The sequence below is a fragment of the Bubalus bubalis genome, chromosome 2, assembly GCF_019923935.1.
Source record: "Bubalus bubalis isolate 160015118507 breed Murrah chromosome 2, NDDB_SH_1, whole genome shotgun sequence".
NCBI lineage: Eukaryota > Metazoa > Chordata > Mammalia > Artiodactyla > Bovidae > Bubalus > Bubalus bubalis.
The window spans coordinates 171132358-171154160 of record NC_059158.1 but is presented as its reverse complement, the minus strand read 5'-3'; the positions used below and the strand labels follow the sequence as shown (position 1 = coordinate 171154160).

Genomic DNA, 21803 nt, shown 5'->3' with positions numbered 1-21803 from the left:
GAGATACTATGGCAATATTTTTTTTTCATTATCACCAAGCAGTATAGATAGTCCCAAGATACAAGGAGATCACTCTAATAAATTTCTATTTGCAAAAGTCAGTAATCAGACATACACACAAGATATACTATTTTTAGAAGCCTATATATCATAAAACATATTTTTATACAATGAATTTGATAAATGTGGCAAAAATTAACTCCCTCTACAAGTAGAGAAATCTATTAGATTTTTAAGAGACCACAAAATACAGGCAGAAAACAAATGTTACAGTTACATTACTTAATCCTACAGTATGTCATCTTTGGAAAGAATCACTTACCTGTCACAGCATCATCCTGATAGAGGTTTGTTTTTAGCAAATCATACACATCCTGGCGTGCGGTCCCCATGGCAGCCAAACCAAGGCCTAGACTGCCACCATGTCTAACGATCTAGAGAAAAAGCATGGGCTCCATTTATCTGGTACACAGTACTTAAAATCCAACCTTTCATTTTACTTTCAAAATATATTGTGCTGTTGGCATGGAGAGCATTTGGCCTAGTGGATATTATCAAAGGATACAGAGGGTCAGTGGTAACCTCACAATTTCAGTTTTGAAAGAATGCTGCCTGCTGATATAAAATAATGGGGAGTTAAGGAAATGAAAACAAAGTGGAGACAGTACAGCTCTCCTTTAATAAGTTTACACAAGAAGGGAGGAGACAGATGACAACAACTAAGAGAGAGAAGCAACTGCAAGAAAAGAGTCTTTTTAGGATAGGTGAATATGCTTATGAACTGAGGGAGGAAGCACAGAGGAGAAGAAGGAATCTAACGGAACATGGTTATGAAGAAAGTGGGAGAAAATGGTGTCAGGAGCAAAAGTTAGTCTTTATTTGGAGAATATTTGTGTGATGATCTGTTACTTTTGAATCTACAGTATCCTTTTATTAGTGACAGTACCCCAGTCCTGCTTGGGGAATATTCCTCCCTACTGGTTCAAATCTTGGTGAGACTGTCATTGAAAATAAACTCTCATATTCCCCTGGGGAAAGTGTGGGCCTGTGACTCTAGACAGGCCAATCAGATGCTCCTCTGGAATTTTAATCTTTCTTAAGTGGAATGACCCAAGGACCAAAAACATTTCAAGTTCATTCATCCTGACAGCAGAGCCCCGACGAGACCATTCCATTAGTTCCTATTACCAAGATTCCCAGAATCACCCTGCTTTAACCTTTGTGAGAACTAGTTCACCAGCTTTTCCTTTAATTATATAAGCTAGTTCCAATAAACTCCTTGTTTAAGTTGGTCAGCAGAGGTTTTTGTTGCTGGTAATCAAAAAGCTTTATCTGCTAAGAAAATTTTTACCTGAGATCACCAGAAATTTCAGGCAGTGATATCTATAAATTACGTAAGATTTGTGGATAGGGGCATATTAGCTGAGACAGACCATCCTACTGATCTCAGTCTTTTCGCTAAAGTAGGACAAAGTTTTCTGGCTCACTGAGCTACTCTCCCGATAGCTTTCTAATAGAGACTACCCTAACATAAAACTTTAAAAAGTCTAAAATCCTGTCATGGCTCCTTAAAATAAAAACAGGGATGCTTAATAAGTTTTTCTAAAAGAGTTACATTTAAAAATCACCAAAAAGATTACACAAGCAAGAATTCTGACTCCCAAAAGAGTACCGGCAATTTTGGAGGGGCTTTAGTTTCCTATAAAATAACAGAAAATCACTCATGTAACATAACAAGACTCTAAAGTGTCTTACAATGCATACAATGTACATTTTATAAATATCTGATACTTTATTTCACTTTTCACACATAAGGTTTAAGGGACTAGAAACACAATTTTAGCTTACAGAGGAGGAGAGGAAATTACCTTTAAAAGATAAGATTCTATGAAAACAGTACTTTAGATCTGGGAATGTAGATTTGGGAATCCTACAAGATTTCTTCTATTCACTGAAATAATTTGGCAAATATAATGTTTCCCTCATTCTTAAGTAATGGGAATTTAGTTGTGCATTATAATACTTACGTCATTGCTGGCATTCTTAAGCTGGTTAAGCAGATAGTCAATTATATCACCACCATGATTGGCATGAATGAGACCTAGTGCATAGAGACCTCCACCTTCCTGATAGGCTGACCCTGGAGAGGTGTCCTTGGGAAGGTATGTTGCCATTAACTGTAATGCTTCCTTCTCATGACCCTGTAAATGTGAGCCACCACAGAGGTGTCAGTAAAAGAAAGTGAGAGAAACATTTTCTATGACTATTGCTTTTTCTCCAGAGTGAAGGAGGAAGTGGAGTTCTCTTCTAAGCAACTTTATCACTCACAGAAGACAGATTTAAGTGATCTTAAATCACATCTTAGTTAGAAACAAACGCTTCCATTCCCCTCCTCTTTGTTTCATAACATTTCCCCAAATTTATCTTAGACTCTGCAAATAATTATTTCAATTCATCTTTTAAGAAAGGGCTTACTCTTTACACAAAAAAGATTTCTACTTCTTATTAAAAAAAAACCCCACACATTTCTTATTTACTTCATCCTTCCCTGTATAAGGACTGATCTAATTTAACGAAATGTACTTGTCAATGCATTATAGTAAACATGTTTCTCTATTTTTGTTGTTGTTGTTGCACTACGTGGCATGTGGGATCTTAATTCCCTGGTCTGTCTGCTGAATTGGATGCTCCGAGTCTCAAGCACTGGATTGCCAGTGAAGTCCCGATTTTTTTGGTCCTTAACTCGAGAAAAATTGCTTCTGTTCTGATGCCTGCTCACAGTGACCAGTATATATTACCTTATGAATCACACCCAAACTGGCTGTAGCAGTAAATTTTGCCCAATTAGTGGCTCTGGCTAACCATTCCAAGTTATCTCTGTAAGAAAACAAAATTTAGCAATATTATTAAAATGAATTTCATAAAGCTTTTTATAATACTAAAGTCAAAGCTCTAACATTTTTACCTTGAACTGTTAAAAATCATTTTACTTTATGGATTTCAAGTTACTGATGATTCTGTTTTACCTCTTAAGGCCTCTTAATATTCTGAGGACTTTCTAAAAATACATATGTAATTACACTATGAGCAAAAGCAAAATTGTATCAAACTTCAGAGGTTAATATATTTCATTAAAAAATCTGTATTCAAGGCAACTAATGAAGAAAATTAATTTTACCTCAAAACAGGTAGATAAATGCAATTAAAAAAATTTATAAAATAGCAAAAGTAGAATTTAAAATTCAGGACTGACAAGCAGGTAAAGTTCCCCAAATCCATGTAATAGTGACAACAGAGTCTCTGTCACAGACACTTTTAAACTGAAGTGGGAGCCTACGAGCCTACGAGTACATTTACCTAAGAAACTGGTCACTGGTAGTGCCGCAGTGCATAAAAGAGTTTGCTATGACAGTTGCCGTATGACAGACAGAATTCCTTACTGCATCCTAAAAAACAAACACAGATATTTATCATCTGTATTCATACAAATGCAAGCTTGCATGCAAACACAATAAGAAGCACTATTTTGTGGTGAAAACATGAGTAAACTGAATCAGCATTTAAAATATGAATCTTGGAAATTTCTTTATAAAGATTAAATAGCTAGCTTATTAAAAAACAGCAAGTCAAAAGTTTTATTTGTGGTCTTAACTTGAGGTCAATAGATTTCAGGTAAGAATTTAATAGTAGATATTCTAATTGTTAGTTTCTAAATAGTTTGCCATTTCTCTTTGATATTCTGCTCAAGGTCTCCAAGAATGGATGTAACTTGAGGAACAATGGTATACCTCTTCTGGCACTGTACCTCTGGCAGCACCAGAGCAATTTTGTTTAATTCAACTGCACTATAAAGATAAGCATCAGAAAACTGACATAGATGCAAATTTTTCTCTTGCACACTTGTAAAAATTATTTTAAAAATCCAGAGAAGCATGATTACATACACCTCAATCAAACAACTTCATATTAATGAAATAATATATGACTATATAAAATGACTTTGGGAAAGGATTTGGGTAAATAACACAGGCAAGGCAGGAAGATTTTTTACAGTATGTATCTTTTCATACTAAAACTTTTTTGGAACCAGATGAATAGATTATCTGTTCAAAAATTAAAATGAACAACTGTCTTCATTATGAATATCTCAGCAAAGGTTACAATACCAAGGTTAAGAACCCCTATTCTCAAGGAGTCTGCAGTTCACTGGGAAAAACAAACACACAACCTGTATTAATGCTCTGATTGTGGTATCTGTCCAAATGCCACATGTACACATTCAAATAAAACTTAGCTATTACTGTATGTAAAGTAGATAGCCAATAGGAATTTGCTATATGTCTCAGGAAACTCAAACGGGGGCTCTATATCAACGTAGAGGAGTGGAATGGGGAGGGAGGTTCAAAGAGAGGGGATATATGTATACCTTGAAGAAGGAAATGGCAACCCACTCCAGTATTCTTGCCTGGAGAATCCCATGGACAGAGGAGTCTGGCAGGCTACAGTCCATGGGGTCCCAAGAGTCGGACACAACTTAGCAACTAAAACCAAACCATATGTATACCTATGGCTAATTCACATTGAGGTTTGACAGAAAACAACAAAATTCTGTAGAGCAATTATCCTTCAATTAAAAAATAAACAAATTAAAAAAAAAACAAACCACTAAACTTCCCAGTGACAGACTAACACAAAAAACAGTTCAATCAGTATTAATTCCCTTTCTTCTTCAGTAAGAGCAAGTGTCTCTCCCATTGTTATTTTTTCAAAAATGTATTTCCTTGACAAAATGCAACAAATTATTCAATAAGAAGTATTAAGTACTTATAATCAACAAAGAAATAAATATAAGAAAAAAGCCTCCATTACAGATGAATTTTCTACCTTTGTGTTTTTTAGAATCATGAGATCTGTATTATTGTTTCGTATTAAAAACTGTAGATGTAACTCAATAGCCATTTCACCACTTAGAATTTTAATCATTTTCAAAGTCTGGTCCTTGGGCTCTGGACTCTGCCAAAACAAACAAGAATGAAAATTATTATATTACTGAAATCCAGTAAACTAATTTTAATAGCCTTAAACCAGTGAAATTCAGTCATACACATAAAAAAACTTAAGCACTCTTCCAATACAAAAAATTTTTTAAAAATCTGTAAGAGTAATGATGATATGCAGGAAGAACTATTTTATACTTAGTCAACTCATAGTTTAGGTGAGAAACTCTCTCTTCAAAATTCAGGAAAAGCACCTTTAATCAACACATATATATGATCTCACGAATTATACCAAGCCACCAACACAACTCGTTCCAACCACAAGAAGAGTTGAAATTTATATACCTGATAACCAGAAACCAAAAATTCTGATGTAGGACACATTACATCCAACAGACTACTGCTCTAATCCTTGCCTCACTCGTAAGTACACTATGAATATTAAAAATAAAGACAACTAAACAGTCCTCTGTCTCTACAAGTTGCCATTTATTTGTTAGAGGCCATAGTTTTTTTCTCATGCTATGACATGTAATTCAGAGTTATTCTGAACAGAGTTCATTCTTTGGTAAGGATCTGGGGACTTGATTTCTTCTAAGGCAAGTGTTTTCTGGGATCAATCTTTTGCTTTTTGCCTGTGCTGTGCAGCTTGTGGGATTTTAGTTCCCCACCCAAGCAGGGAGTGAACTCGGGCCCTCAGCAGTGAAAGCACCAAGGCCTAACCCTGGACCACCAAGGAATTTCCTGAGATTAATTTTTAAAATTTTACTTTTTATACAAAATCTATTTTTATAAAATAACTTTGATATCAAACTTAATAATAAACCTCCATAAAAGCAGGTATGTAACACTTTTAAGTAATTTACAATATAGTGTGGAAATCTATGTTTAAATGGAAACCTCAACTTCAAAAAGCACACTTACCACTTCTGGTGTCTTTCCTACAAGTACACTACCTGTCTTTTCTTCCGTTTCCATCGAGTCACTAAAACGAAGAGAACCAACAGTTATCAATGTGATAAATCTTTTCTGAATGGTATGTGTGGGTGACTTTTTCTCTTTCCTTTTAATCAAACGGAAGATCTGAACCATGTCCATAATAAGTATTTTGCAAGGAAAAAACACTAAATAACTTTTAAAGTACTGCTGTTAAGAAACAGAAAAGACTGTAAAATAAGATGGAGGCAGTTCAGTTACCAAATTTCCGCCAGATAATTTCATAAAACACGCAAAGCAACTAACTAGGTTAGCAAAAAAAAAGGACAATAAATACAACGAAACCAGGGGACAAAGTATCTCCCAGATTCCCAGAACAGAGCCACCACCACCAGCCACAAAACCAGTCTGAAGTAAAGCAGTCAGAGCTCCAACAACTCTTAAAACCGACCGGCCAACACTCTCTTCTAGGTCAAAGCAAAACACAAAAGAGAAAATGCTGGGCATAGAATTCAAATTAAGAAAGCAGAAACGAGGGAAAAAGAAGGCCAAAATGAACGTGAGAAAGGAAACAGAGCCAGGAGATCTCACAACACAAGACACCATTCTGTTTAAAACTCCACAACACAACAAAACAGGAAGTTCTAGAAACTATCCTAAACAAGCCTCCTTTGTAAATACTTAGGAAAACTAATTTCAGTACAGATAAACTACAGGTTATAAAAGAATATTACTATAAAAAAATTTACTCGACCCACTAAATGACTTAAGTAAGGTTGTGGGATTCAATTTTAATATACAACAATCAAGTATACTTCTACATATTAGCAATAAGCAATTTAAATTGAATTGAAACTTAAACATACCACTTACGATAGTATCAAAAGACATAATATACTTAGAAATAACTTTAGGGGAAAATGTACAAAAGTCCTGTACCAAAATCTACAAAATAATGTTGAGAAAAAATTTTTAAAAACCTAGATAAATGAAGATTACTGGATTATAATAATTTTTATCAGTTCTAATAAAAGCATAAAAAAGCTATGAATGTTTCTACCTGTAAAAAATCTAACCCAAACACCTAAAATCTAGCCCAACCTACCCTACCTAAGATTTTTAAATTTACTTGATAAGAAAGCATGCAGGACCCACACCCGCCCCATCAGACAACCACTTTCACTGTTTCCAGAAGGGTCCATTTTTTTTTCATTTTCCTTAATGTGCCCAGCAGAGTGCAAAACACAGCAATAGTCTTCTTAAGAGTTTACAATCTATGAAACCTAATGGTATTTATTCTTAGACTACGTTGTCTAGAAATACTCTATCTACTCCCCAAATAAGATAAAGATAGCTGGATTAGTTCTATGCAGAAACAGATAGGCGTACCTTTCTCTCTCTGATCCTGGAACAGTGCCTGTGTTGGTGGACCCAGGCACAGAAGCAAGAGGGGTGCCAACAGTTCGAAGATTCTGGATTACAGATGACAAAAACTGCTGGCTAGCACTTTCATACAAATCAAAACAAATCTGATAGGCCATCAGGAGGTTGTCTTCCTTTACCAGTTTTTCTAAGATATCACTCACGGCCTGAGGATCATCTAAGAAAATTAGGCACTGAAACGCAGATAGAGAACAATTACATAATAATTGAAAATTTTGCTCTGTAAGATACTTAAAGAGTTACAGTCAACAACACGGGAAACCATAAATAAAAGTGAAGGCAAACTGCAGCAAACTATCTAGTCTAATAATAGCATTCCCCTTCTCATCCTGGCACCAAAATTTTCCTGAAAGTAGAATCTGCCTCCTATAAGAAAGTCCATACAAGTTATGCTCACGGCTCCTAATACTGTGCCTGGCAATTAGCAATACTTAATAATAACTGGTTGGTGAATGAATCCTGACTTCTTTAAAACTTACTCATAAATCACTATCAAGTGCTCTTTTACTTCTAATTTCTGCTTTACCATAAACTGTAGGAGCCATTCATTTATTCATTTATAACACACTGTATTGTGCTGGGCTAGGACAAGAGGCACTAACATGAACATTTGGAAGCATTTCTCTTACTACTCTTATGATCTGCCACATGTTTTAACAAAAGCCATCCAATAAACTTAGGATATTTAAGAGTTCAATTTACAATTTGTTTTAAATAACAAATAACTCAATTTCAAAATGAACACATTAATCAAAATTATTATAAACTTAAGAATAGGAAATTATGGAAACAAAATAAATGACCAATAACAGGAGACTGGATAAAAAAGGCAAAGAACACCCACTGAATGACTAATGCATAATCAAGAAAGAGTTTGTACAAGAGTTTGTGAAGAGTTAAAACATGGAAAAAACATTAAACTGAAGGACATATATAATTGATAGTTTGCTTCCAGGTAAGGGAACTTGGAAGCCAAAGGGAGAAGTGGCAGGAAGACTTTTAACTATATACCCCTTGGTCCTTCATGAATTTTGAATCATGTGAACGTAATATCATCTGTTCAAAAATAAATTTTAAAAACGTAAAATTCAAAAAATATTTTTTCAGGGACAAGGAATAAAATAGCTAAAATAAATAAAATTACTTCTGGGAAATAAAACTGAAATACACTGAGAAAAGAAGGCAAAGGACTATCGTTTTTCATGTAACTTTTAAAAAAACATTTAAGAAACTATTAAAAACTATTTAGAAGCAAACAAAACTCAAAAAAAAACTATATAGAGAAAAGTGAAAGGAAATATACTAAAATGTAAGTAGACTTCAAGTGACATAAAGGTAGATATTTTTCTTCCAACTTTTTCTGTGTTTCACACTTGCTTTAAAAAGCATCAAAAAGTACACATAAAACCGATGAGCAACAGAGTTCAGAGAACTATATTCACTATCTTGTAATAGCCTATAATGATTTTTTTAAAAAAAGCATTCAAAAACGGATGCATTAATCTAAATTTTAAATATGTATAGAGGATAGAAACACATATTGAGAATACATTATAGTGAACAAATAAAAAAATGTGTGATAAAATGCTATACTGTAAGCAGAATATAGAAATTTACAGTGTGGTAACTGTTAAAAAGCAAACTGAGCATTTCCAATCAATAAAAATACAATCCAGTCATTGAGAAGAACGACGTAGCTCCATATGTTTTTGGAGGAAAACATCTATGAATCTTTTAACTGGGAAAATGCCCAGGGAAAGGGATAGATACAGATTTCATTTTATATATTTTCTGTACTGTCTTAATTTTTTTTTAATTAGGCAAGGAAATCCATACATTAAAAGATAAAGAAAATACCCAAAGGTCCTGGTTGTGTTTGGGAAATGAAACCAACGATAATTTTTATACGTAAAATTCTTTTAGAATGACATAACATAGGTACTGTTTTTATCTTTATCTTTTCTTCTATTTTTTTTTTAACCTCATTTCCAAAAATTTCCTTAAATGACTGGATTATTTTCAAAATGAAAAAAAAGAACACAAGGAATACATTATAACAAAATAGCTTTTTAGTTTTGAGAACTTTAGTTTTTTTAAATCAGTAAAACAGAACATAAATACACAACTTATCTTCACAGGGCTGTTGTAAAGATCAATTGACAGATATATGCATGAAATTATAGTGATGTGATGAGGTACACACATGAGGTAGTGAGGCATTACCCAGCAATACAGTGTAAAATAATACAATGTTATTACCTGACAAACATTGATGAAATCAGGTTTCTCTAAATTCATGTAGATTTTAACTAGGACTCTCAGTACTTTATTCCGAAACTGTTTATTCTGCATTAAAGACATGCAGAGCTTCAAGCTATAAGCCAGCATTCCTGGGACATCATTCTGAAAGACATAATTTGAAGAGACATCATTATCTAGTTACTGAAGCATGTTTATTTAGAAATCAAATTATTTAAATCAATATTCTTTAGTCATTCTAGGCAGCTAAAGCTTTATTTGCTACTTAAATAAAATTTAAAATTTTTAACTATTTTAGATGAAAATCTTAAAAGAAAATTACCTATTTCCCCGTCTTCATGAAAAAATGGGTTGAAAACAAATATTTAGTGCTCATCCAGGATCATCACTATATGAACACAGTATACTATAACAGAGTGGTACTGTTAATTATTATAAAAAGATCTACACAACTGTCCATATACCAAGCAGACAACCTAGCTAATCCTCAGGATTTATCGCCTATATTCAATGACCAGGAACACAAGACGATAGAACTGTTCTCTAGCTCTGAGTGACTCAAGCTTTGACTGCTGTCACATCTAACTGGCACTCTCCTGAGGAAGTTTTGACTCCTGATTATTTATGTTTACCTTGTGGTTCTTCAAAGCATGCCTGAATTTTGAGATACCAACCTATAAAAGTTCTTCAGCATAAACAAGCATGCTGAAGAGCTACAGGAGTATTTCTCAAAAATGGAGTTGAGAAATGCAAAATTCAAAAAAATTCACTAATTCAGAAAGACTTCTGTTGTGCATCCCAATATTCATAGCAGTGTTATTAATAATAGCCAAGATATGGAAGCAACTTAAGTATCCATCAACAGATGAATGGATAAGGATATGTGTGTGTACATATATATGCACACACACACACATATGTATATATACAAGGGAATGCTACTCAGTCATAAAAAAGAATGAAATTTTGCCATTTGCAGCAACGTGGATGGATTTGGAGGGCACTATGCCAAGTAAAATAAAGTCAGATAGAGAAAGACAAATACCATATGGTATCACTTATACGTGGAATCTAAAAAACACAACAAACTAGTGAATAAAATAAAAAACAAAAGCAGACTCACAGACATAGGAAACAAACCAGTAGTTATCAGAGGGGACAGGGAAGGGGGAGGGGTGATAGAAGAGTAGGGGATTAAAAAGGTTTAATACAGGATTATATAAAAAGCATGCAAAACTTTTGAAAAGCTGTAAATTGCTATAGAATTTAAAGAAAGTTAATATTCAATGATAAAATAAAATTTATTTTGTAAACAAGTTGTGACAAATCAGTGCACACATAATGAAATAATGTCATAATGGGTCTGGCGAGCGTCATCACAGACAATGGTACCCAGTTTTAGGAATGTGGAGAAAGGAGTTCTGTTGATTCCGTTGTGGAATCTGTAGCGGTATGCATTCGTTCTGTTAAGAGCAACTATAGGAGAAGTACTTGAGCTGCTTGGCGTGCCGTGGGGGGTTTTTAACACATCGCTGGAGAGCACAGCCCAGTGTCGGGCCGGAGTGGCCGGCGCCCGACCCAAGAAGCATCCTCTGCAAGTGTGTTCTGCCACGACAACCACTGTCTCTGTTACCCATCCCGAACACCGGCGCAGCCACCCTGCCTCACCCTGAGTTTCCCGAGTGCCGCGGGTGTCCCGGGAGGTGGGCGCCTCTCCTGGGTCATCCAGTTCCTATTTTTAAGACGGGGTTCTGACCCTGCTACACTACAGGTGGGATGGTCTTTGAAGTCCACTAGCGAGAAGCGGGATGAGAAGCTTACTGCCATGACCCCGGTGGCGTGCAGAAGCGGGGCGTTCTCGAGGGCTCCGAGTGCTACACGCCCCACCGTGTCTGTGGCCCCCGAAAGGCGGGCCTGGCCCGCTGGTGTGGAGAGGGGCCGACGTGCTTGCGGGCTCCCTGGGGGGCTCCCGAGCCAAGTAGCACAGTTTGTCTGCGGTTCGTGATGATCCAAGGTTATCAAAAATATTTAAAGATATTTAAATTGTGAACCTATTGATAAAGAAATATTTATAAAAACTGATACGTAGGCCTGTACTAATCTCTACGCATTAGCAATATTGACTGTAACCCCCCACTCAAGAAATGCGGCGGGGATGCAGGAGCATCGCCAGTGGCCCCAGGACGGAGCCCCAGGCCTGGGCGCCAGGCTCCAGCCCGTCACGGTGAGCGGATGAATTGGCCTGGCTCCCTGTGGCCACACACTGCGGGCTGGCAACAAGATATATCATGTTTCGATTTTTTTTGTGCGTGAACAACAATGTGGAAGCTAAAATTGACATATTTTTATGTGAAGTTTTTCTATTCTTTGATTTTTAATAAACTTGGGAAACCAGAAAAAAAAAAATAAATAAATAAAATAAAATTTATTTTGTAAACAAGTTGTGACAAATCAGTGCACACATAATGAAATCAACTTAATAGGACTAACATTTTTCAAAAAAATGAAGTACAATTTTAAAATACCATGATTATATCACAAGCAGAAAAAGTAGGTATTATTTCATCTTATGGGCTTCCCTGGTGGCTCAGACAAAAAGAAATCTGCCTGCAATGAGGGAGACCTGGGTTCTGTCCCTTGGTTGGGAAGATCCCCTGGAGGAGGGCATGGCAACCCACTCCAGTATTCTTGCCTGGAGAATCCCCATGGACAGAGGAGCCTGGAGGGATACAGTCCATGGGGTGGCAGAGAGTCGGACACAACTGAGTGACTAAGCACAGTACATTTCATCTTAAGTTACATCTATTAATGTATGTCGGAGAAGGCGATGGTACCCCACTCCAGTACTCTTGCCTGGAAAATCCCATGGACGGAGGGGCCTGGTAGGCTGCAGTCCATGGGGTCGCTAAGAGTCGGACATGACTGAGAGACTTCCCTTTTACTTTTCATTTTCACGCATTGGAGAAGGAAATGGCAACCCACTCCAGTGTTCTTGTTTGGAGAATCCCAGGGACGGGGGAGCCTGGTGGGCTTCCGTCTATGGGGTCGCACAGAGTCGGACACAACTGTAGTGACTTAGCAGCATTAATATATGTACATGAGCACTGGGAGACAAAGTCAGATGTACTTCTTACTCTGCTTTACTCTTTTTTTAAACATTTATCACCCCTTTACCTTACAGGGAATAGGTGTCACTGCCGGTTCCCCTAGTGGATTATTCCATTTGAGCAGGAACTTTGTTCCTTGCTTCCCACTGTTATCTCCATTGCCGAGAACAGTGTTCAATGAATAAAAACCAGTATTTTAGTTCTAGTCACCTGAAGACAAGGAGTAACTACAACTGCACAAAACTCAAACAGCAAAATAAGGGCTATTCTATGACACTGGGCCATTCATATATTTACACTCATTTAAACAAATCTTACCACTGCTGCTAAATGCTGCCTTAGGCTTTGGGGACCCAGTGGTAAAAGCACCTGTCCTCAAGTAGGTTCTGATCTGGTGGACCTAGTTGGATCTAGGAGTTAAGGAGGATATGGCTGGCAGGGAGTGACAGAAGGATCTGTAAACAAATGACAGGTGAACTGAACTATGAATCTTGAACAGGAATAAAGCAGGTAAGGAAAAGAAAAGGATGTTTTCCGGAGGGGCAATATTTTTGGTAAGGGGAGTGAGGCACGGTCCATCTAGAAGAAGAGACAAAGTCAAGATGGCTGAAGTACAAAGAGCTAGCTCGTGGAGAAGGATAGAGGGTGAGGCAGGCTAAGTGGGCACTTAACAGATCAATGTTCATTTAACTCAGGCTTGCACCTCTCTGACCACATTGGTTGGTGACTTACAATTGTCATAATTATTGCAAAACACCCCCAAACTAGGAAAGTATAGTTTTAGCCGTAATACAGGCACTACAATAGTAGCTATCATTATAGTCTTCTTTAAAAGAGCAGAGGACTTCTCTGATGGTCCAGTGGTTAAGAATCTGCCTGCTAATGCAAGGGTCACAGGTTCAATCCCTGGCCTGGGAAGATTCCCCGTGCCTTAGGAGAGCCACGGCCATGTGCCATACTACTGAAGCCTGCACCCTAGAGCCCATGCACTATAGTAAGAGAAGCCACGGCAATGAGAAGCCCAAGCACAGCAACTAGAGAAAGCCTAATTAAGACAACTTCCCCATGCAAGACCTCAAAGGAATAAAAGTGGTAAGACAAAGGAGGCTATTCAACAAGCACAGCCAAAGTTCCTTCATAAATACATTAAAAATATAAAAAAGAGGCTATTCAACAAGCACAGCCAAAGTTCCTTCATAAATACATTAAAAATATAAAAAAACATATTTTAAAATCATAAAAATAAACTTTTTTCAAAAGAGCATTGCATTTTATTCTATCTAAGCTAGAGTTTCTTTTCACTATAATTTTCAGTTTTAATAATTTGCTCTGCTGATTCTTCATCAATAACAATCTCTAAAGTTGCACCCTCTACCTACCGACTCAAGTATAGTCTTCTCAAAGACGTCCAGTCTTCGTGTCTCCAGAGCAATGCCGATAGCTTGCTTATACTTGTGATCATCTAGACATCTTTGAAACATTTTATTCACAATGCCTTCCAATCTCTGGTCAATTGGTTTTTTTTCTCCTTCGGGCAAATCTGCATTTTCCACACATTGTTTGGTGTAGTGATCAATGCACTTTGCTACAGGGAAAATAAAATAACTGATTACTTTGTAAATTGGGCTGATACTACTAGAAAGGACAATACCTACATTTATCACCATGAAAACTTACGGGATGACTGTGGAGTAATAAGTAAATTTCAAATATTTTAAATGCTAGAAGTTACACCTTCAAACAATACTTCCCTTCATAACAGTTAAACTAATTCCATAAGTTGACATTATTTAAAACATTACTATCTTGTTACTGTACTTTGACCAAAATTACATTATTCAACTTGGCCAAGCTGCTTATTTTACAGAGTTGGCTACAAATAGCTGACTGTTTCACTTTTCAAAAAACAAACACTTGCCATTGAGAATATTAACAAAAACCTATTGTAGCAATTATCATGTGGCAATAAATTATCAGTCTTCACATTAATGAAAACTATTAGCTCCTTGAGAGTACAGCCTGCCTTAATCATCTTTGTAGAATAATGGTGAAATGACCTGAAATGTGTCACTGGTCCCAAAGGCAAACCCAAAGAAGATTTCCAAAACCCTTTCCAGCAATCAGCTAAAATATTCACTGCCTCAATGTGAGGGTGAACTTTTCACACATATTTCCCCTCTCCCTTAAACAGAGAGTATGAAAATTCATGCAGTGGTGCACATGCACTATTTGGCTTTCACATTTCACAATGATTTGGATGAAAGGGGAGGAAGTATCATGTTTACAACTTACACTACTTTACCATCATACCATAAACTTGTTAAGAGCAACCAAAAAGGGAAATTACCCTAAGACTTCTTCCACCTTCATAAGGAAGATAGCCACTCAAGCTAAATGAGATATATAACAGCTGTCCTCTCTATAACTCACTGGCTTGTCACTCCCCTTTTCAAAGAGAAAGGTACAAGGAAAAGATTAATGAGTTGCAAACTACAGCCTTAGCAAACAGAAATGATTGAACTAGCATGAAGAACTGCCGATCGACTACAAGGCCCATGTCAATGGGGCTATATTCGGGGGAAGCAGAACACTTTCCTAAATTGGAATATACCAGGTTCAGGATCGATCCAGGAAGAATTAGACAGGTTCAGGTACAGTTAGTAAGAATAAAGTGGCAGTCACAACACAGACCTTAAACAATTTTCATTGCAGAAAATCTTTACAAGGCCCCAACAGCTTTTTGAAACAAATGTAGTTGCGAGGAAACATTATCCCTGTCTCACCAGAGAGGAATCTCAGCTTTAATAATGGAGAAAGAAAAACGTTACCTCCTAGTTTCAAATGAGACTCGTGCTCTCACTTACCAGGTATATACTAACTGTAGCCTCATTTCTAGCTAAAGTCTTATTACAATTGGGAGAAAATTTTTAGCCTTGAGTTTTCTGAGTGTACTGCTTATGACATTCATTTAAGGTCCTAGGAAGGTGTTCCTAAATTCTATTTTATGTATCTTTTCACAGATCTCACTGACATTATGAAAAAAAAAAAAAAAAAATCCATTCTAATAGTCCCAAGAAAACTAGAAGGGTGAACCCCATTTCTACCTAAAGAAAAGCAAACAGAACTGGTCTACCAGTCAATAATCACCTCTTACAAGCTAAGATTTAAGATGATACACAGGAAGGAAGCTGCCACCTCATGGACCAACTGTCCTGATTAAAATCATCATTTGTAAAATGGTAACATTGCAAGCACCTGCAGATCACTGCTGGATAAAATTAGCAACACTCATCAAAATAAATCCTTCAAATAAAAGAAAAGAGATAAAAGTATTTAACTCCCCATTCCTAACAATGCAGGGGAAGTGTTCTGGTTTCAAATGATATGGTCTATTCTTTAAAATAATCTGTTCTTCCCACAGGATTCACAGATGAAAACTCCAATTTAATGAATCCCCAACAACAATAAAGCTTGAAACATCCTCTTACCATCATGGCAAAAAATTTTTAAATGTGAACACAAAATCTTACTACAAACTTCAGGGACATTTGAAAAGTACCCCTTTGGACTCCCTAGTACGGCATTTCCCAATTTCTGAAAGAGAATACCAATTTTCTCCCTTTAAGAGTTCAGGGGAATAATACAGATCTCCTCTTAATCAGGAATTCAAAAAACTAGCTATACTATACACATTTCCAGAAAACACTCTTGGGCTATCTGTAATTATGACCTAAAGCTTGATATTCATAAAGACATGTCTGAAGGGTACACAATCTCTTCTTTCATCTATTAGAGCAAGTGTTTTCTAACATTTTTAAAGCTACAAAAGCTCAGAACAAAATCTTACAGAGCTGATTCAACTTGCAAGATGGAGAACCCAGAGGCTTGCCTGTGTGCTACCCTCTCACTTCAAAAATACAGAAAGAAATAAGACAACAACGGTTACTAGTAGAAACAATATGGATTTCGTAGAGGTTAAGCCTAGGTTTTAAATTCTGACCCTCCTATTTAATAACCATGTGTCTTTATCATCTTGAAACCCAAGTTTTCTCATCTTTACAACAGGGTGAGCTCCCCCTTCACAGGGAAGCTGTGAATAAACCATGAAATGAAGAATGACCAAGACAGTGCCTAGCACAATGGAAATACTGAATAATGTTTTCCTGTGCTAGAAACAGTTCTATAAATTGCTATCATTTAATTTCTGTTATTCACAATAACCTGATTTAATTTTTCTGTATAAGCATATGCTTACTGGAAAAGAGATGACCATAACCACTGAGATAACTAACTTTGCCTTAAGTCAGCTGTTTCTGAATAATTTCTTAGAGTCACTCTTAAAATATTTTGTGAGGTGAGTGCTTTCATTAATAATTACTGTTATTGATGTTACTGTTTATTATGATAAATAACAGCATAGAATTCTAAGGCAGATCTAAAAACTCAAGTCTGCATAAGATTATTGTAGAAAGATTATGAACTTTCATTAAAATGAAACGTGCCAACATCAAAGAGTAATTCGGGGGGGAAAACGCTGTATGTAGGAGAGCAAGAAAGAGGCCAACAAGATAAAGCCTTACTAGATGGAAGATAATTACCTATAATAGTTTCCACATATTCAGAGTTATCATTGACATTGAAGAGGTCACCTGCTCCAAGTGCATAATTCAGAGACTCCTCAAAAGCCCCCAGGTGATAAAATACTTTAGATGCCACTAAGGCCGCAAACTGCCGACTCCGGAAACCTTCATCTTCATATAAAACTTCTCTGAAAGAAATTAGGAAGTATAGGCCTAGTTCAAACTGTGGTTCTCTTTAAAAATTCCAAATCTATATACTCAAGTCACAATTTAGTGGCAGCAAATTTCTAAATGAATTAATAAATCATAAGACCCACATCCATGGATAATTAAGGTTGATCTACTTTATTCCAATTAATAGAAACAAAGTCTTACATTTTGTCTACAGACTCAGAAATTTCTGCCCAGAAGTCATTGACAACTGCATTCAATTTGTGTAGTGCAAATTCCTGTAGAAGATAAAACCAAAATTCAATTTTGAGACAGGCTTATCATTCTATTTCCTTAAAAAAAAAAGCAAACAAATCAATGGCCAAATTCTAAGTCATATTTACTAAAAGTTTTAATCTATGACAAATATAAAAGTTTACCAACTAACTTACATTTTCTCTTTGGCTTACATACTTCCTTTCTGTTTTCAATCATAGAACATGAGACTAGCCATATAATGTCACTCCTTATCCATACTGAACATTTTTCTTCTTTGACAGTATGTGTAAGATTGACTCTAGGTTGCTGGTTTGGATATAAAGGAATTCAGGTGCCTAGAGCCAACTAAAGTATATTTAAAATTTTTGTCATATGAAAAAAGTTTTAAAATATGTGATTTCTGTTGATATAGAAAATTGGAGCGGGGTTGGGGGGGTTGGTTTCTAGGTACCATACTGAGATTTATTTGTCTCAGCTTTGCTAAACTCTAGGGAAAACCAACTGCTGTTGCCAAAACACTGTCTTCTGGGTCTAGATTTCAATGACTGGTTATAGACTGGGTACGATGCTATTTTAAATGATGGAATATACACAAATATCAATATAGCCAAACAGTTTCAAAGTACAAATATTAAGCCCCAGTTAATTTCCTTCAACTCATACCTTAAGCTGTGGTTCTTCTTCATCCAGAAGAGAAATAATTCCAGCTACAAGACAAAAGGTAGACTGTGATTAATTTAGTTGCTCAGTTGTGTCCAACTCTTGTGACCTGATAGACTGTAGCCCGCCAGGCTCCTCTATCCATGGGATTTCCCAGGAAAAAATACTGAAGTGGGTCGCCATCTTCCAAACCCAAGGATCGAACTGGGGTCTCCTGCATTGCAGGCAGATTCTTTACCAACTAAGCCACCAGGGAGGCTATATATTGTGATTATGCAATATATATGCTAAGATAAACTAATGCTTAATGAAAAATATATCACAGTTGGAAAATAAGTATTTTTTGAGGGTTGACTTCATTATAGGAATGATTATTTTTCTTTAAAACCAAAAAGTTTCTATTTCAAAGTTCAAGAGTTAACTATGTTATCAAACTCTCACGATACCACATATATCACATTATGTGCCTAATTCAACAGTTTTCAAAGTATGGCTCCTGGATCAATTGGTACAAACATTACTTGGGAACTTGTTAAAAATAAAAATTCTTGGCCCCATTACAGATCTAGTGAATCAAAAATTGTGGGGGTGGGGTCCAGTAATGGGGCCACAAGCCTTCCTTACAATACTGATATTCATTATAGTTTGAGAATCACTGGCCTAATTGACTGACCAAAATGAGAAACTTCCCTACACAATTTTAGAATAAAATTATTCACATGAAATAAACCAAGAGTCATAAAATTATTTACAGAAGCAGGAATATTTACTTGTCAACTCAACGGAGTAAAATAATTTGACTATTTCAAGATGCTTATATTAAGGCACCTCTGTTGTATCACAAGTAACCTACAAGGTTTCGCTAAATGATGAGCAATCTCACTTGTTCTGACATGTTACTGAAGCAAAGCAATCCTCATGCAAGCCTGAGGTGTTGGCACCAACAGCGGAGAGTAGAGGAAATAACTGTTCTCTCCCAAAAATGCATCCTGAAATACAGTCACATATCAAAGGGATTATTAAGGGGGAAAAAAAAAAGTGGGACATTATTGTCCTTGAACCATAAAGGAAACTAAACTGTTTCTCAGATATGTTTTCCATGTAGGTCCTTAAAATCATTCTGCAACAGTGAGTTGAAACTGTAAGCTGATACAAAAAGTGTCAAGGCAACTTTCCTTAGTAGATGTAGCCATTTCTAAGTGGTAAGTGTAGGTCTGCCAAACAGCTTCAGGAGTCTTTAAAGAGTCATATGGGAAAAGACACAAAATTCAGCGAAGGAAACTATGCCATGGTTCTAGCTAGGGCATATTACTATTCTAAAACTTTAAATGCAGATAAAAGGAACCTCTTGGTGCTATAGGCTGGTATAACAAATCCAGAACAGAGAGGCTGAATTGAAAGCATGAAGAGAAAACAGATTAAAGAATCCAATGTGGGGGGTGGGGGGAGACTGGGAACTAGTGACAGTGAAGAGCTAATAGAGAAGAGTGCCTTAAATCTGGAACAGATGGTAAACAGCAGAATGCTTTATCAAAATACTAAAAATGCTACCCATTCCCTTATCAACAATCAACGGTATGCCTGAACTGCTTTTACCAAAAGACGTGATGGATTCTTGTACACTCTCCTGTTTGGTTTCACTTATGACTAACGCATTACAAGGTTGTCCTGGCTAAGAAATGCTGCCATTGTCCATGGAACACAATGAAATCAAATACCTCACTTCATACACAAATATTTCCCATCTTAAAAACAGGAGAACTCACCTTTAGATGGGGGATCGGTGCACTGGGGAATGGGAAAGGTTTCAGATGCTAAAAAATCTCCTGTGCCATAATACGAAGTCAGCAAGTACTATCTAAGTTACTGTATCAACTTATAGCATTATTTAAAATAGCATATTATTCATAAACATGAAGCTATGCTCCAGAAGACACAGCTTGAAGTTGAAACAGTTGCCCCAAAGAATTTCATTCCAACATCTCCCTCTTAATAACCCCCTATCTCTATCTCTCCACTCCCTTTCACAGCCAAAACTCTTGAAAAACTTAACAGTACATGCTGACCTTTTATTCACCACTGTGTCTGTAGCATCCTGCAAGTGCCTAGACCATAAATGAACAAATAAACCGACTAATTCAAACTGGAACCTGTTAGCTTCTCTTTAGCACCAGGGACAGATCCTAAACCACAGCCAGCCAAAGAACAGGAAATCAGGTGACAAAAAGGTTTGGAGCAGAAGCTGATTAAGTAATCCTGTAAATGTAACCAATGAGTAACAAATAAGTACTATTCTACCATCACTGAGTCTCAGAGCAGGACTTCAGAAATCATCAGGTTTAAATTCTATTAAGTTCCGTACAAGTGTTTTCTTTTTAGCCTCTACTTCAAATACTCTAGTGACTGATTTATTGATTCGATTAGTTAACTGATTTCTTCATTCGAGATACACTTTTGAAGTTCTGCCATCTGCTTGGCAGTTCTAAGAATTATGAAAGGTTTCCTGCCCAAAATTCTACCACAGACAGAAAGACAGTAGTCAGGTAAGTAAACAAAGTAATTACAGGACTGTAATGAAAGAAGGGGATGGATGAGGGGGAGAGACCCAGCATGTTTTAATAGGATGATCAGGAAAGACTAAAATGTGATCAGAAACTAAGGACTGAGAAGCTAAGGGAAAACTTGAGGAAGAAGAGTTTAGAAAGGGGGAAGAGAATGTGACAGGACCCATAGGAAAGAAACTGACATATTCAAGGAACAGAAAGGCCAGTATGATTATGTAAAACCGAAGAAAAGAGTAGTACAAGACAAAGCAGGAATCAAATCATGTAGGTCTTTAAACTTGTATTTTATTATAAACACAACAGAGAGCACTGAAGGATTTTAAGCAGAAGAATATTATGTGATTAAAGTTTAAGAAAGAATACTCTGACTACAACAAGAAGAATAAACTATATGGAAGTAATGTTGGAAAAACAGAATCTTAGGGCTCTCAAAGCAACCCAGGCAAGAGATGAAGCTACTTTGGGCTAAGAAGATGAATCTGAAAAATAATGACTCCTACATTTACAAGTGGTAAGAAATTTAATGCTAATTTTATCCAGAATTCTGACTGGAAAAGCTTTTACTTATACTGAACTAAAACAAAAGTCTAAGTCTATGTACCGGTGGCATTTCTTCAAGTGTAAAATTATGCCTTCCAGGGTCCCGCCAATTTAAGCAATCTTTAGAAACATAAGTTCCTTAAAAGTACAAGTCACTGTCTTCTGATTATCAGTTTGTTTACAACAAAACACTTGCGGGACAAGTGCAGAGTAATCAGGACGAGAAAAAAGGTCTGTGAGCAGGCAAAAAAAAAAAAAAAAAACGGCACCAAGACTGTGGACAACTTT

General features: G+C 36.4%; 1 protein-coding gene across 2 annotated transcripts in view; it reads right to left on the bottom strand.

Annotated features, from left to right (window-relative positions):
- PSMD1 (proteasome 26S subunit, non-ATPase 1) overlaps nucleotides 1-21803 on the bottom strand; it is an 82493-nt gene that overhangs the window by 59766 nt on the left and 924 nt on the right. The window contains exons 2-13 of one of the 2 annotated variants that reach the window (XM_006050128.4): nucleotides 18415-18458; nucleotides 17698-17771; nucleotides 17341-17510; nucleotides 14122-14327; nucleotides 9636-9779; nucleotides 7323-7549; nucleotides 5922-5982; nucleotides 4885-5013; nucleotides 3358-3446; nucleotides 2799-2877; nucleotides 2028-2201; nucleotides 323-434 (exon numbers count right to left, since the gene is read on the bottom strand). In XM_006050128.4, the coding sequence (XP_006050190.1) occupies nucleotides 323-434; nucleotides 2028-2201; nucleotides 2799-2877; nucleotides 3358-3446; nucleotides 4885-5013; nucleotides 5922-5982; nucleotides 7323-7549; nucleotides 9636-9779; nucleotides 14122-14327; nucleotides 17341-17510; nucleotides 17698-17771; nucleotides 18415-18458 (1509 nt within the window). Of the gene's footprint in view, nucleotides 1-322; nucleotides 435-2027; nucleotides 2202-2798; nucleotides 2878-3357; nucleotides 3447-4884; nucleotides 5014-5921; nucleotides 5983-7322; nucleotides 7550-9635; nucleotides 9780-14121; nucleotides 14328-17340; nucleotides 17511-17697; nucleotides 17772-18414; nucleotides 18459-21803 lie in introns of those variants that run through there. The other variant, XM_025278452.3, reaches the window with a different exon arrangement.